At 41.0% G+C, this 12,825-nt stretch overlaps 1 protein-coding gene across 2 annotated transcripts in view; it reads right to left on the bottom strand.

Moving 5' to 3' along the window:
- esamb (endothelial cell adhesion molecule b) overlaps nucleotides 1-12,293 on the bottom strand; it is a 60,253-nt gene extending 47,960 nt beyond the window's left edge. The window contains exon 1 of one of the 2 annotated variants that reach the window (XM_004558120.3): nucleotides 11,855-12,293. In XM_004558120.3, coding sequence (XP_004558177.1) covers nucleotides 11,855-11,909 — 55 coding nt within the window. In that variant the 5' untranslated portion in view covers nucleotides 11,910-12,293. The remainder of the gene's footprint in view (nucleotides 1-11,854) is intronic. The other variant, XM_004558121.3, reaches the window with a different exon arrangement.
- Between the last annotated feature and the right edge of the window lie 532 nt (nucleotides 12,294-12,825).

Here is a 12,825-nt window from a genome sequence, read left to right as displayed (position 1 = left end):
CTGGTCAGTCTTACAGGCCCTCCTGATGGTGCCGAGGAGAAATCCCTCTTATCAAACCTTCCTGATCACACTAATGAAACCTAGCGAGGCTTATAGACAGGAGTGTTACTTCAAGTAAAGTCATTACGCTGCCTCTGACTTCAATTCTCAGTCATCCCAAAGAGCCAATTATTCTAGGGTTTGACAGATCACTGAGATTATAATCTACTGTTTGGCTTTATATTCTGCTTGCTAGGTTGTTCCTATTTTGAGCATAACCAGCCTGAGGTACTAATTCTAATGGCAATTGCTTCACCATCCCTGGAAGCACAAAACACAGTGAAAATTTTATCCACAACCTAAATTGATGTTAGAGCTGCACTAAACACTTGAGGGCTAGAAAGCAAAGTGAGGATTTATGGAAACAACAACGCCTGTTTTACGAGGATTTACTCTAACATACACAGAGAGCAGGTCAAGGACCATGATCTTAAAACTAAAACATTTTGTTTATGCTGATATTTTTCAAATGAGTATTTTTAGGTTGTTAGTTTATTTTGTGTTAATTTGTTTTTGTTTTCTTTGCAGTAATATAAGGCTGACGATTTCTGGTAAAAATCATAAAGAACCCACACTTCCTGCTGTACTAAGTAGGAATACTATTGCAACAACAGGGTAAAACTAACCTGTCTCACAACGGATTAACCCCGCTCACGTTCCTTGTTAGAGGGTTAACAATCCAATAGTTGGTGAACATTTGAGCTTTGGAAGTGAGGCAAGGAGCCTCAGTGCAAAGTGGAAACTAACAGGATGATTTAAGATTCAAATCAGCTGCCCACCACTTAATATTTAAAGTAAAAAGAGGATTCTGGAACCACAGGCCAATCACTATATAATATGAACAGGAAGCTGCTCTATCGGTGCGTGATTATGGCTAAAAGGATGATCATAACCACTTTAATAAATACCGAGTTAACAATTATTTCTGAGGATTCTTCTGAAAAATATAAATAAAATATTTGACCAAAACTTTTCGAAAAATAAAATACACACGATATTGCTTTTATTTTTACACTCTTCTTCATTACTGTATATTTTAGCATTTTTTGCAGATAAATGCATCCCCTAAAAGTCCTTTTATTACATTAATTGTACCTGCATGACGGATATGAATAAAACTCAAAGCAAAGTACTCGGCAGCTGTGGGATCCCTCTCTATTTCCTCTCCAGTGTATGCACACAGCACAAGAATAGACACCACTGTTAGGGGATAACACATGTTTATCCAATAAATTGACAAGTTTCCATAAGTCTTTATTACTTTTACTGTTTATTGGACACTTGTAATGCAATGCCAGATGGGATGCACCTTCATTGGTGATTCCAGTGTCTTTGTGAGCCAGACGGATTTGCAGACTTGCTGCACAGCCTCACTTTGTAGATGTTAGAGCTAACGTTTGATAATTCCCATGACCAACCACTGCTTGATGATCATGATACTCCAGTTAGTGGTGCGTTTTCATGTGGTTGAATAGGTTAACTGTCTTCCTCTGTGGTGTAAACAAAACTCTAGAGCGCTTTCTGCATATGATATGTTCTCTGTTAACATCACTTTGACTTCTGCTGTGTATGTGTGTGACTGTCTGTTATCTGTAGTATGTAACTGCACTCTATCATGCTCACAGCTGTTCGCAGTGCAGGGAACATCTGTGATTGACACATGCAGGCACATCGTCGGGCAGCGATTTATCTTGTCAGTGATTTTCAATATTGGAAGGTGACAGACTGCTCAGATGGTTCAGCGAACAAACCAGCAGGCTGTTCAGGTCAGAGTGTGTGACATATTTTAAAAAAATACAAACTTGGAGCCACAGCACGGAGCTTGCTGCCCAAAATCTACACACAGACAGACTTCTATAGGTTTTTACTCATGACTCTCTGACTGACACGTCTCCTTTTTATACGTAATTTCTGCTTTAACTTTGATAACCCTGAACTTTGCAAATAAGTAATAAGAGAATATTGGAGTACCATGGGCATATCCCGCATGCATGATTGTCACAGGAGCAGCACACTGTCAGCTGCTGTGTAATGTTAAAAACCTCCAAGAGTTTAAAACACACTTAATGCACCTATCTGACTTCTGTTGTATAAAGGTCTGTTAAATTTTGTTGTGTTACTAAAATGATGACTACGATCACTGGGATTAAGGCTCAACTCTGCCAGCCCTGTGCTGCTAGAAGGGAGCCCGCTCAGGGTTACACATGTTTCTGTTATACAGTGCACTTCATTTTCACACTAAACCACATATGTTTAACTTTACGGTGATGCTACAAAATCCCACACACACTAAACATCACACTTTTCAGTGAAAAAGAGGAACGCTTTCCTTCAAGAACGCATTACATGAACAAGCGTAACATTACAGAGGCGCAGCGTAATGCAGGTTTAATTTGTAAGGCGGAATAACAGCAGCCTGTGAGTTGCCTCGCTATGGTGGGATTGACCTCTGGAACCTTCTTTAGCCTCACATAGCCACGCCCGTAGGGTGCAATGCCAGGTTACACCTCAAACCAGATGACAGCGTTAATCTGGCCACAACGAACTTCCCCTCCATCTGCCGAGACGATCGAGCAACAACAGAAAAGGCACAAAGGACGCTCTCCTCAGACAAAAACCCTGCTGCTTTCACACGGACCACACAGCAGCTTTACAGGGCTGTCACCACAATTTTAAAATTAATGTATTACCGACACCAAAAACATCCAGTTTAATTTTGCTTTACTATGATAGTCAAACCGGACTATAATCTTCAAGCATCTTAGTGCAAAACTCATCTCCTGCCATCAGACAGGCCATTTCCTACCTCCACTACCAAGTCAAGAGAAAAAAAGGTATCATTTCTTAACAAACGAGCGGTTTTAAAGATAAAAAAAAATCAATCTTTTAATAAAAGCAAAGATTTTAAAATGCTGAAGAAGTTAAAAAGGTTTTTTTTTTATGTTCAAATGGTTAAAAGAAGATACAAACAATAACATTTCAAAATCCTTTCAGTGTTTGTGTTGAATTGCAGAAACTGCCCGGAAATTAATTCCAGTAGCTTAAGGCAGCTTTCTCAAGCTATGAACAGTAGCATTAATGGCTTGCTTTGTCTCAGACCTCAACATAAACGGCCCTTTTCAAATCAAATGTCACAGCACACAATGCATAATAGCTTTGTGTTGTGCATGTGTTCACACTCGGAGCAAAAGTCTTATTTAAAGAGAAAATATACCTCATTGGTGTGTGTTGTTTACCCAGGGTGCACCTGGTCTGAATCATCACGACCTTCGCCTACGCCTGGGGTGTAAATGACACACTCCTCCAAGATACATCATTTATGGCCAACGATCTGCAGGGAGACCAACGGCTAGAACAAACGCAATGCACCTCATTTGGATATTTTTTACTCTGCAGAACTGTGATTCAGAAGCTGTGACGCATCTGAGGTGAGACCAAAGAGCAAAGTGACGATATAATTGGCAAAGGGGTGAGACTGAAATGAGTCCTGCAAGTCTCATCTCCCCTGGTGGGTGAACCGGACTGGTCACCAGTGGAAACATCATTAGTCTCTTAAAAATGGAGCATGGACGGCAAGCCCACCTGTAAAACTTTACCACTAGATCTCTCTGTGCTTCTTTTTTGCCTCACTGTCTACACAACTACACAAACACACAATATTAACATCCCTTCCTTAATATTTTTTAGGACTCCCTTATGCTGCAAAGACAGCTCTGACCTCTCCGGGCACGGACACGAGTAATGACACAAAAGAAACAAAAGGTCTTGCTGTGTATGCGCTCTTATTACAAAGCAAAGGTTTACTGTTGCCGTAGAACCGGTATCTTAATGTGCTTTACATATTCTGTGTGAATTAGAGCTGTGCAATATGACAATATATAAAAGATGATGAAATGAAAACCTTTTCATCTCTGTCGTTCATGCTCTATCCTTTATTTCATGGTGTTGCAAAATACACTGTTTACTGCAATATGTTTTCCTCGTTTGGTGACGGTGCTCAATCTTATGCAGCAACACATGGATGCAGGCACACATGTGAATATCAACTCAGTGAGTACAGGTGAGACAAAACTAGGAAGCTCTGAATAACAGAAGGATCAGTAAAGACAAATCAAGGCGCTTGTTCCTAAATGAGGGGTTACCTCTGTAGTATGGATGGTTACATAAAGTCTAATGTGGACTATAAAACTGCACTGTACACGCCAGTCTCGAAAAGAGATGGGAGAAACACCCTTCAGCTATGTTACGAGTGCTGATGTTCCATCATCTGCCCACGAGATGGACAGAAACGTGTTTAAAATCCCACAAACTACCAGCTAATGCGAACAGTCACACAGAGGACGAGCAAGTAAATAAATACCCAGTCAACACACATATGTGGGGCCCAAATAGGGAGTAGCAGGGCTAATATTTGGGGCTTACTTGGGAAACCCAACTGGGGTCCAGCTAATTTTGTCCTCAGTTTCCATGGTGGCCCAAAGTGTGTTTCCCCAGATGGGTTTATGCTGGGTCCCGAATAAGCCCCAAATCAGGCCCAGTCAAAAAAAATATGTGGGGCCCAGATGGGTAGAAGCAGGTCTGATGGTTGGGGCCCACTTGGGTTACCCACCTGGGACCCAGCTAATTTTGTCCTCAGTTTCCATGGTGGCCCCAAATGTGTTTGCCCAGATGGATTAATGATGGGACCCGGATGGGCCCCAAATCAGGCCCAGTCAACAAATGAGTCTGGGGCCCAGATGGGTAGAAGCAGGTCTGATGGTTGGGGCCCACTTGGGTTACCCACCTGGCACCCAGCTACTTTTAATAATAATGATGCATTTTATTTGAGGGCACCTTTCAGAAACTCAAGGTCACCTTACAAAGAACAAAATTAATAAAAGGAACAATAGTCATAAAATATATAAAATAAGTTAAAATTGCAAAACAGAGCTTGACAAAATCAGCACTAAAGCGAATAAGCCAGTTTAAACAGCTGTGTCTTAAATACGGAAAGGGAGTCAATATTTCTTATGGCTGGAGGAAGAGAGTTCCAGAGCCGGGGAGCAGAGCAACTGAAAGCTCTGTTCCCCATAGTAATAAGGCGTTTCCATGATGGCCTATAGTTATAACTATAGGGCTGTGCGATATGACCAAAATCTCATATCCCAGTATAAGACATTTATCATCCCGACAACGATATATATCAAAAATTTTTTACATTTTCTGTAAATTCTGTGAATCTCAGGCAACTCGACTTGCACGAACTGTTTTCAGCTGGGTGTTGCGATGAAAAATATTGCCGTAAACAGTTTATTTTGCGACACAATGAAACAAACAATAGCGTAAAATTAAAAATATATATTTTGGGCGCTATATTTGAATATCTGATTTTTTGATCACCAAATATCGGTATTGGTATTGGAATTAAAAACCCCAATATCAGCCAAGCTCATGTCTTATATTACCCAGATGAGATTTTCGTCCTCTACACAGGCCTAGTTTGAGTCTTTTCACTTTCAAGGGATCTATACATAGATTTTTTTATTGCTTTGTTGCCTTAATTTGAAAAACAAAAAATGCTCATAAATATCTGTTAAAGTCAAAGATGGAAAACTGAGCTCCTGAATGTAGGTATTATTCCACTCTTCAATGTTGAAGTTACTGCCTTAAAGGTTCTAAAACGTAGCAGCACAATGCTGAGCGTTACTGGACTGTAAGAGTGTGCTGTGGATAGCAAATCACTAATGCAGTCAGTGTACCAAACATCAAAGCAAGTCATTCAGCAAGCAAAATGCTGATTAGTTTGTGAGCATAATGGTTAACGTTGTGTGCCATATTTTTCTTTCTGATGTGGGGGAAATGTGGGCTACTTATTTCATGTGCATCAGCTAAAATGTGCATGGCTAAAATGTGACATTAGTTTCATTACAGCAGCGCAAACACAACCAGCAAACTGTAAGAAACCACTGCAAGCATTATATAAACAACTATTTTTGCACCAGGATGAGGCTTTCTGGTCTGTTACCGGGTGCAAAAATCTGTTCCGCATCAGTGTTTTCAAAGTTCCACATCCATCATGGTTAACTCAAAGCAAATTCAGACTGCTTTGATGACCTGCCTCAAAGTCACATTAGCTCAGTGATCCAGCACGCAAAGCTCCAATCAACACCTGTCAACCTCCACTACTGCAACTGTCGACAGAGGGAACTTGGATGTTTTGATAGATCCATGTCGGTATGAAGTCCAACATGCAGCAGCTGTTGCGTGCAGCAACATAAAACACTGCTCACCACTGTCCTCTTTATTGTTTGGCAAGCGTGAGCCAATTAATTTGACCTAGTTTTACATGAGAGAATTCTTTAGGTAGCTTTGGCTCCTTCTGCCTCCAATCAGTGTCTCTCCCCACTGCAGGGGTCTTTCTGTGAGTTTGTGCTATACAGAGTGGACTCTGGTCAATTAGGCTTCCTCATCCAACGCCCACACTAAGGTATGTGTCAGCCTAACAAATGTAACTGTGCATGAAACTGGTGCCAATTTACCAGTTTGTGCCAGAAAAGATCAATTTGGTTCAATGAAGCGGCTCCGAAGATGCACGGCATCAGGATGTTTTCTGAGGAGCTGACGACGAGGCATGATTGCAAAAGCATTCAAATGTAATGTTTCCAGCAAAAAGCCTGGAAAAAAAAGAATTTCCTATTAAAAAAAGAAACTCACAACATTTAAAGACCCCTTCAAATGAAAACCAAGTTTTTAATTCTCCTAACATTTTAAATGCTAAACAACATTATGAATGAGGTAAGGAGTAAATGCCATTGCTCAGCATATCTCTTTGGAACACAGTGTATTTCTAAGAGTCTGTGATGGAAGAAGCACACTCGGAGGCAGGAATGATCTTTTGTGGTGCAGTGAGATTTTGCAGACACATGACTACTATCCACATGGCATTAACTTGTCTGCCATTTTGAATGTGTAACAATCGTAAAGACAATGTAGAGTAAAGTGAATAAGGCGCCTGTCGCACATGTCTGGACACTGATCTATGACCATCTGACCGTGTGAAAACTACCAGCTCTAAGGGTAAAATTAGTACTGCCAGACTGATTGCAAGTGGTTGCTGGAGTTCGATGGCAGTTGCAAGGAAAAATAATTGCTAAAAATCCAATCACACAGGCCTACAGGCTGGTCAGTGACCTGCTGGCAACCACCCGTCACTAGGGAAAAACATCTTTCCCAACCAGATGGCAAAAACCTTGTGATTTCTTTCGTTGCTAGCATATTGCTGCTGACATAGTTTGACTGCATGTCTACAAACACTGTCCAGTCCAGCCACTCTCACAGCTGTAGCGAAACTGTGGAAAGTGCAACACAAACTGAAGACTGTTCATCTTCAAAGTAAAAGCCTTTTGAAATACGTTGTATCCATTGCTTTCCATTGATAGGGTTTCTAAGCAGAAAGACAAAATCAAATTTACTCACGATGTTTAAAAGAGATTTGAAAACTACTGCAAACAGTGCTAATCTCCCCTCTGTTTTTGGCACACTCCAAAATCCCCCCCCCCCCCCCCCCCCCCCCCTTATAAAACAATTTGGAATCCCCCGTTTCCTGTTTGATAGTGTGGGCCTTCAACATGGTGGCCATGGGCTGTGAACGACAAACCTTCCTTACAAACATTTCAGCAGTACTGGCAATAAAAATGATTCTACTTGAATAATATGATTTTGATCTGCAGCACGACCAAAATCATTGTGACCATGTGGTATGAACTTTTAATCTTTTGAAACGGTTTCTTTGATGACTGCAACTCACAGTTGTTGTGTTTAGAGTGACTGCTATCATATCATGTCTACCAACAGTCTGACTGAATGGGGTCAAGCTGGCAATTTCAGGCAATCTGTTTATAATAATACAGCAACTAACTGTAAAAAATCGGGGGGGAAATCACATATTTGCTGCTGTTTACACAGAAATTCACAGTAACTACTTACCATTCTGAATCTAAATGGAACCTTCACAATAGTGATGTTGCTAAAGGACATAGACACTCAGCAACCGTGCCTTTATTTAGGAAAACCAAATGCAACCAGCTGAGTTGAGTGTCTTACTATAAAGAGTAGCGCTGCAGGCGAATTGTGCTATCGGCACAGACTCCAAAGAGTTGGCAGTCTGTCTGTGTTTATAACTTAGTCTGAGATCATTTGCACGCATTCGGCAATCTGTGTATCAAATTAGGCATCAACAATTGTGTAACTCGACTGGTATTGTGGTACTGACTACTAATGCCTGATGCAGTCCCATTCTTGCATATTGTTTATTTCCTGCTTCTACAGTGTGGTAAACTATGAGGGGATATTGGGCTTACGTTTTTCCTGCAATGATGAACCGACAACAACAATTTTATGTGTATGTGATGCTTTGGCTTTCTGAACTGCTTAAAAAGAACCAAACATGACTGCGTTTTGTTCATAAGATAATTGACATGTTAAATGAATAAGTTCAACAGTTCTTGAAGTCTTCACTTTCATATGAGTTTCCTGCTGGGAGTGACACAAACACCCTGATATCTACAAATGCTTTGACTTTGACATCAAGAAGACTGAGACACTTCTTTGCCATTCTGCGGTGGTCTCTGAGGGCTTCCAAATCTTTGCACTGACAGTTAATACTCATGCAGCAGCCTTGCCAGGAATGCTGTTTGTTCCAAGCTGGACCACAACTGACTCATTTCTTGTTTAGTTAATCATGCAATACATAATCAGAATCACGCTAAGCTCTGGGAGTTAGTCTCTGAAAAGGGATATAACTGGCTCGCAATCATCAGCTTACACCAACGACATAAACCAGACGTCAGTGAAGACAATCGGCTGAGGACATGACTTTCTTTTAATAGCAAAACCAAAGAGAAAGACATTCAAATTAGAAGGGAGCGATGGTGCCACGTCAAGTCACCTTGTCACGGTCCTCAGGCCAATCTGAAATATCTAATGGGCAAGAGTAGTGCATTTCTGCATGAATACACCGAATGGTACAACCAAGATGTGATTTACTGCTGCTAATGGGTACAAACGATTGTTCAGAATCTGCCTCAAATCATCAAAAATAAAATGGGTGCCCAAAGGAAGCATATTAACCCTTTAAGACCTACCATAGAACCAAGTTCGCCAGAGCTTATATTATATTTTTACATGCTGTGGAGCCATTTTTGGGGGCATTTCAAGTTGCTATACATCAATACAACCATTATAGCCCAAACTTTAATAATATGTCTGCATTAGGTGCATAGTAGTTACATAAATTGCAAAAAAGTGCAATAAACTACAAAAAAATTGAAAATCGTTTTTGTTTTTTTAACATATATTTCTAGTTAGAGAAATTTAAGAGGCTTATCCCTCAAAACTGTAAATACAAAAAAGTTACACAAACTAGTTTCCCACCACAGGAAATTTATTTTGAGTGTCTTCATAGTTTTATTTTTGAAATACACCAATTTTTATATACTGCAGGAAAAACGAAAATAAATATTATAGTGCAAATTTGCAAAATAACAGCATATGCATCAAAATAAACTATTTCCAGCAGTGCAATATGAGTCCCAGAAACGACACAGAAAGTCATAAACTCAAACATAACTTTTTAAAACACATAACAAGTAAAACACAAGCTCATAAGGCCCCGATCGTAAAAAACTACATTTCCGCAAAACGACGTCACTTCCGGTTTCGGGCAGGTCATGCGGTCATGTGATAGTTCGTGCTGATGGACGTAGGAAGTGTTACAAACAGCTGATGGATCGGCGAAGCGTGTTTCTGGAATATCATGTTTTTGTTGCTGCAAGTGATTTTTATGCAGTTTTTGCAAAGCTATATGTGGAAGGAAACTGTGACCGAGGACAAGCTGATGGCATAAGATGTAAGTACAACTCCTCCAGTTTCATATGCAAAAAAAATTATTGTGCTAGCTTAAGTGGTTGCAGAGCTACCGGGATTTAAAAATAGTTACGCAAAACAGAGCGTGCCCGCTCCGATCGGCTGTAAAGGGTTAACAGATTTATTTAAGCGTTTAGTGACCAATTAGCTACGGGTCTTCTCATGCAAGGCCAATAAAGCTGCTGCATTTCATCAGTACAAACAGAGTCTTCTCTGCTCTTCTAAAGTCAGGACGGGCAGACGTTTTCCTGACAGGCAGGACGGGTTTGACAGGCTGCTTAGCTGCTGTCCAAGACGTAAAAAGGAATCCATCGATCAAATCCAAAAAGCTATTTGATCATCAGAACAAGAAGCGGTTGAAGTCTCTCATCAGCGAGGCACAAACTGAATTCATTCATTTCATCCCATTAAAAGCAGTTGCACAAATCAAAGCGCGGCAGACGTAATGTCACGCTACAGTAGCTCCAATGCAGAAGCCCACACAGATTTGAACTCAGGTGTCCTCTAACTGCTTGAGAACAACACTGATGTTTTTATTAAGCGATTACAGCATTGAATGTAAGTTAAGATTGATATAAAGTTCCAGTATTGTCTTTCCTGATGCTGCTTTTAAGTCAAAACCCCCAGTTTGAACCAAACAAATCCTGACATAAAGGAGACAAGCTGTAACAATCTCTGATTTCCACACTGGGAGAAAGCCAACATCTGGTAGGAAATGATGCAGCGGCACGGTTGACAGGAATAAGATCGGCCAAGTCAGAAAAACCTAAAGGGTGTTTTGGAGTAGAGCCTGGATGGTGTATTGGAGTGTGTATTCACAGAAGGAAATTAATAATATTTTAGCACATCAGTGTGTGTGTGTGTGTGTGTGAGTGTGAGTGTGTGTGTGTGTTTGTGCTTGTTTGTGCTTGTTTTGGCTCTAGGGTTTAGAGCTAAATGAAATGACTGCAGTCCAAACTGATAAAAGCTAAATATGATTTAAACTTGTCTGCATCAAATTGCTGTTCAAAAAGCATTAACATTTTTATTTACAATGCTTCACTCTGTCAGTCACTATCTATGATTTATTTAAACGTTTGCGCATTAACTGCATGCACACAAAGCAGTAACAGGGGCCAAACTGTGCAGGACATTAAACCTGTATGACCAGTATTCTTAGGTAAGCCTTCTTAATTTGACAGCTGGGATTTCTCTGACTAGAATTTTCAAAAATGACATCCGGCTCCTTCAGGTAGACTCAAGCTTTTATGTTATTTTTAACCTCACAGGGGACAATAACGATGGGGGGGGGGGAGAAAAAAGGCAGCAACGTTTGAGTTCCTTGAAATTCATTTCTGAGCATTCAACCATGCAACAACATTATGCCCTCTTAAAATGAGGAGTACTCTGCTGTGTGCTTAAAAGGGAACCTCTGGTATAAAAACACACACACTCACTCACACACACACACACACGCACACACACACGCACACACACATAAGCAGTTGCAGCCACAGCGATATAAATTACATATTTAATGAAAAGTCCCTGCTTCTAAATTCAAAATTTAAGGTAGGAGGGGGAAAGAGGTTTCAGCTTTCCAAGACGCGTAATTAGGACTGAAGCAGGTTATTCGCTGTTTGTTACTGCCAATAAGTCTGAATCTGAGCAATGAATAAACGCCTTTAAATCCCACTCGGCTTCGAGGCAGAAGTGTATAGAGGTCGTGCATGTTCAGTTAAAAAAGTATTTTATTCAATGGAGTTTGACTCTTTGCTTAATTCATTGACAATTCAATATTAAAGCAAATTCTTCCATCAGTGATAAGTTGGTTATTTGCTCTCAGATGTTTATAAAAGTGAAGAAAAACATAGTTTTGTCGCCACTGACATGCTGTGAGGTTTAGGGAGCGTGAGTGGATTAATTACCCTACCTTGAATGATCCACAATAACATCAGCATGGCTTGGAGTCTTGTCTTTATCCCCATGGTGCCACATCCACCGGCTGCTCCCAGCAGCTTTTCTAAAGCTGGCACCAAAACACTCCTCGCACTTCCCTTTCCACAAGTGCTGCCCAGTTATCTTCAGGTAACAATTAATTGTCCGTTACACAAACATGCGAGGCGACGTCTGCAAACGAAGCACCCTCTCCTCTTCCCATCCCTATCATTAACAGCGGCTGACATCGCGGAGCGCACCGGCGTCTCCCCCGCTCCTGCGCTCCACGGATGTCAGGAGAGAAGAAAACATTCAAACTGTTCCACTTCCGTCTGTTTCTCTGCTGCTGTGCTGAGTCCGCTTTATGGAGGGATTACTTCTGCCGCACGTCTGTGCTGAAGTGTGTCGCTCCTTTTTGTCCTGATCCCACAGTAAACTGTAGGCGCTTTTTTCACCTGCTGGAACTGCTCGGTGCCGCCCCCTCTCAGCAACGGTTACGCACTGTTTCCAAACTTTAAGCAGCTCGTCTTAGGACGCACACCAATCAGTGCTGCACCTTACAGTTTTCTACGCCCAGAGACTCCACTCATACTCTCATACGTTAAATAATAACCGCTGTTGTAACTGTTGTAACTGGAAGTAATTCTCAGAAATTCTCCACTTGCCAAAAATTTTGTGTGTATTTACCTCTTTATTTTTATGGTGTTGTATTATTCTGTGGCTTATGGGTAAGCACAGGGCTTCTTTCAGCACCTCACTGATACCAGGTTGGACCCAGAACTGCCTTAATTCTTCACAGCACAGATTCAACGAGGAGACAGAGATTTTAGTCCATTTTGACATAGATGCTGCAGATTTTTCAGCTCCACATCTAGGATGTGAGTTTCCTGTTCCACCACTTCCCAGCGGTGCTCTGTTAGACTGAGATCTGGTGAGTGTGGAGGCCATTTGAGTACAGTGAACTCA

This window comes from Maylandia zebra, linkage group LG14 (genome assembly GCF_041146795.1).
Source record: "Maylandia zebra isolate NMK-2024a linkage group LG14, Mzebra_GT3a, whole genome shotgun sequence".
In the NCBI taxonomy this organism is placed as follows: Eukaryota; Metazoa; Chordata; class Actinopteri; order Cichliformes; family Cichlidae; genus Maylandia; species Maylandia zebra.
The sequence above is the reverse complement of the archived record's forward strand: the minus strand, read 5'-3'. Positions and strand labels throughout refer to the sequence as shown.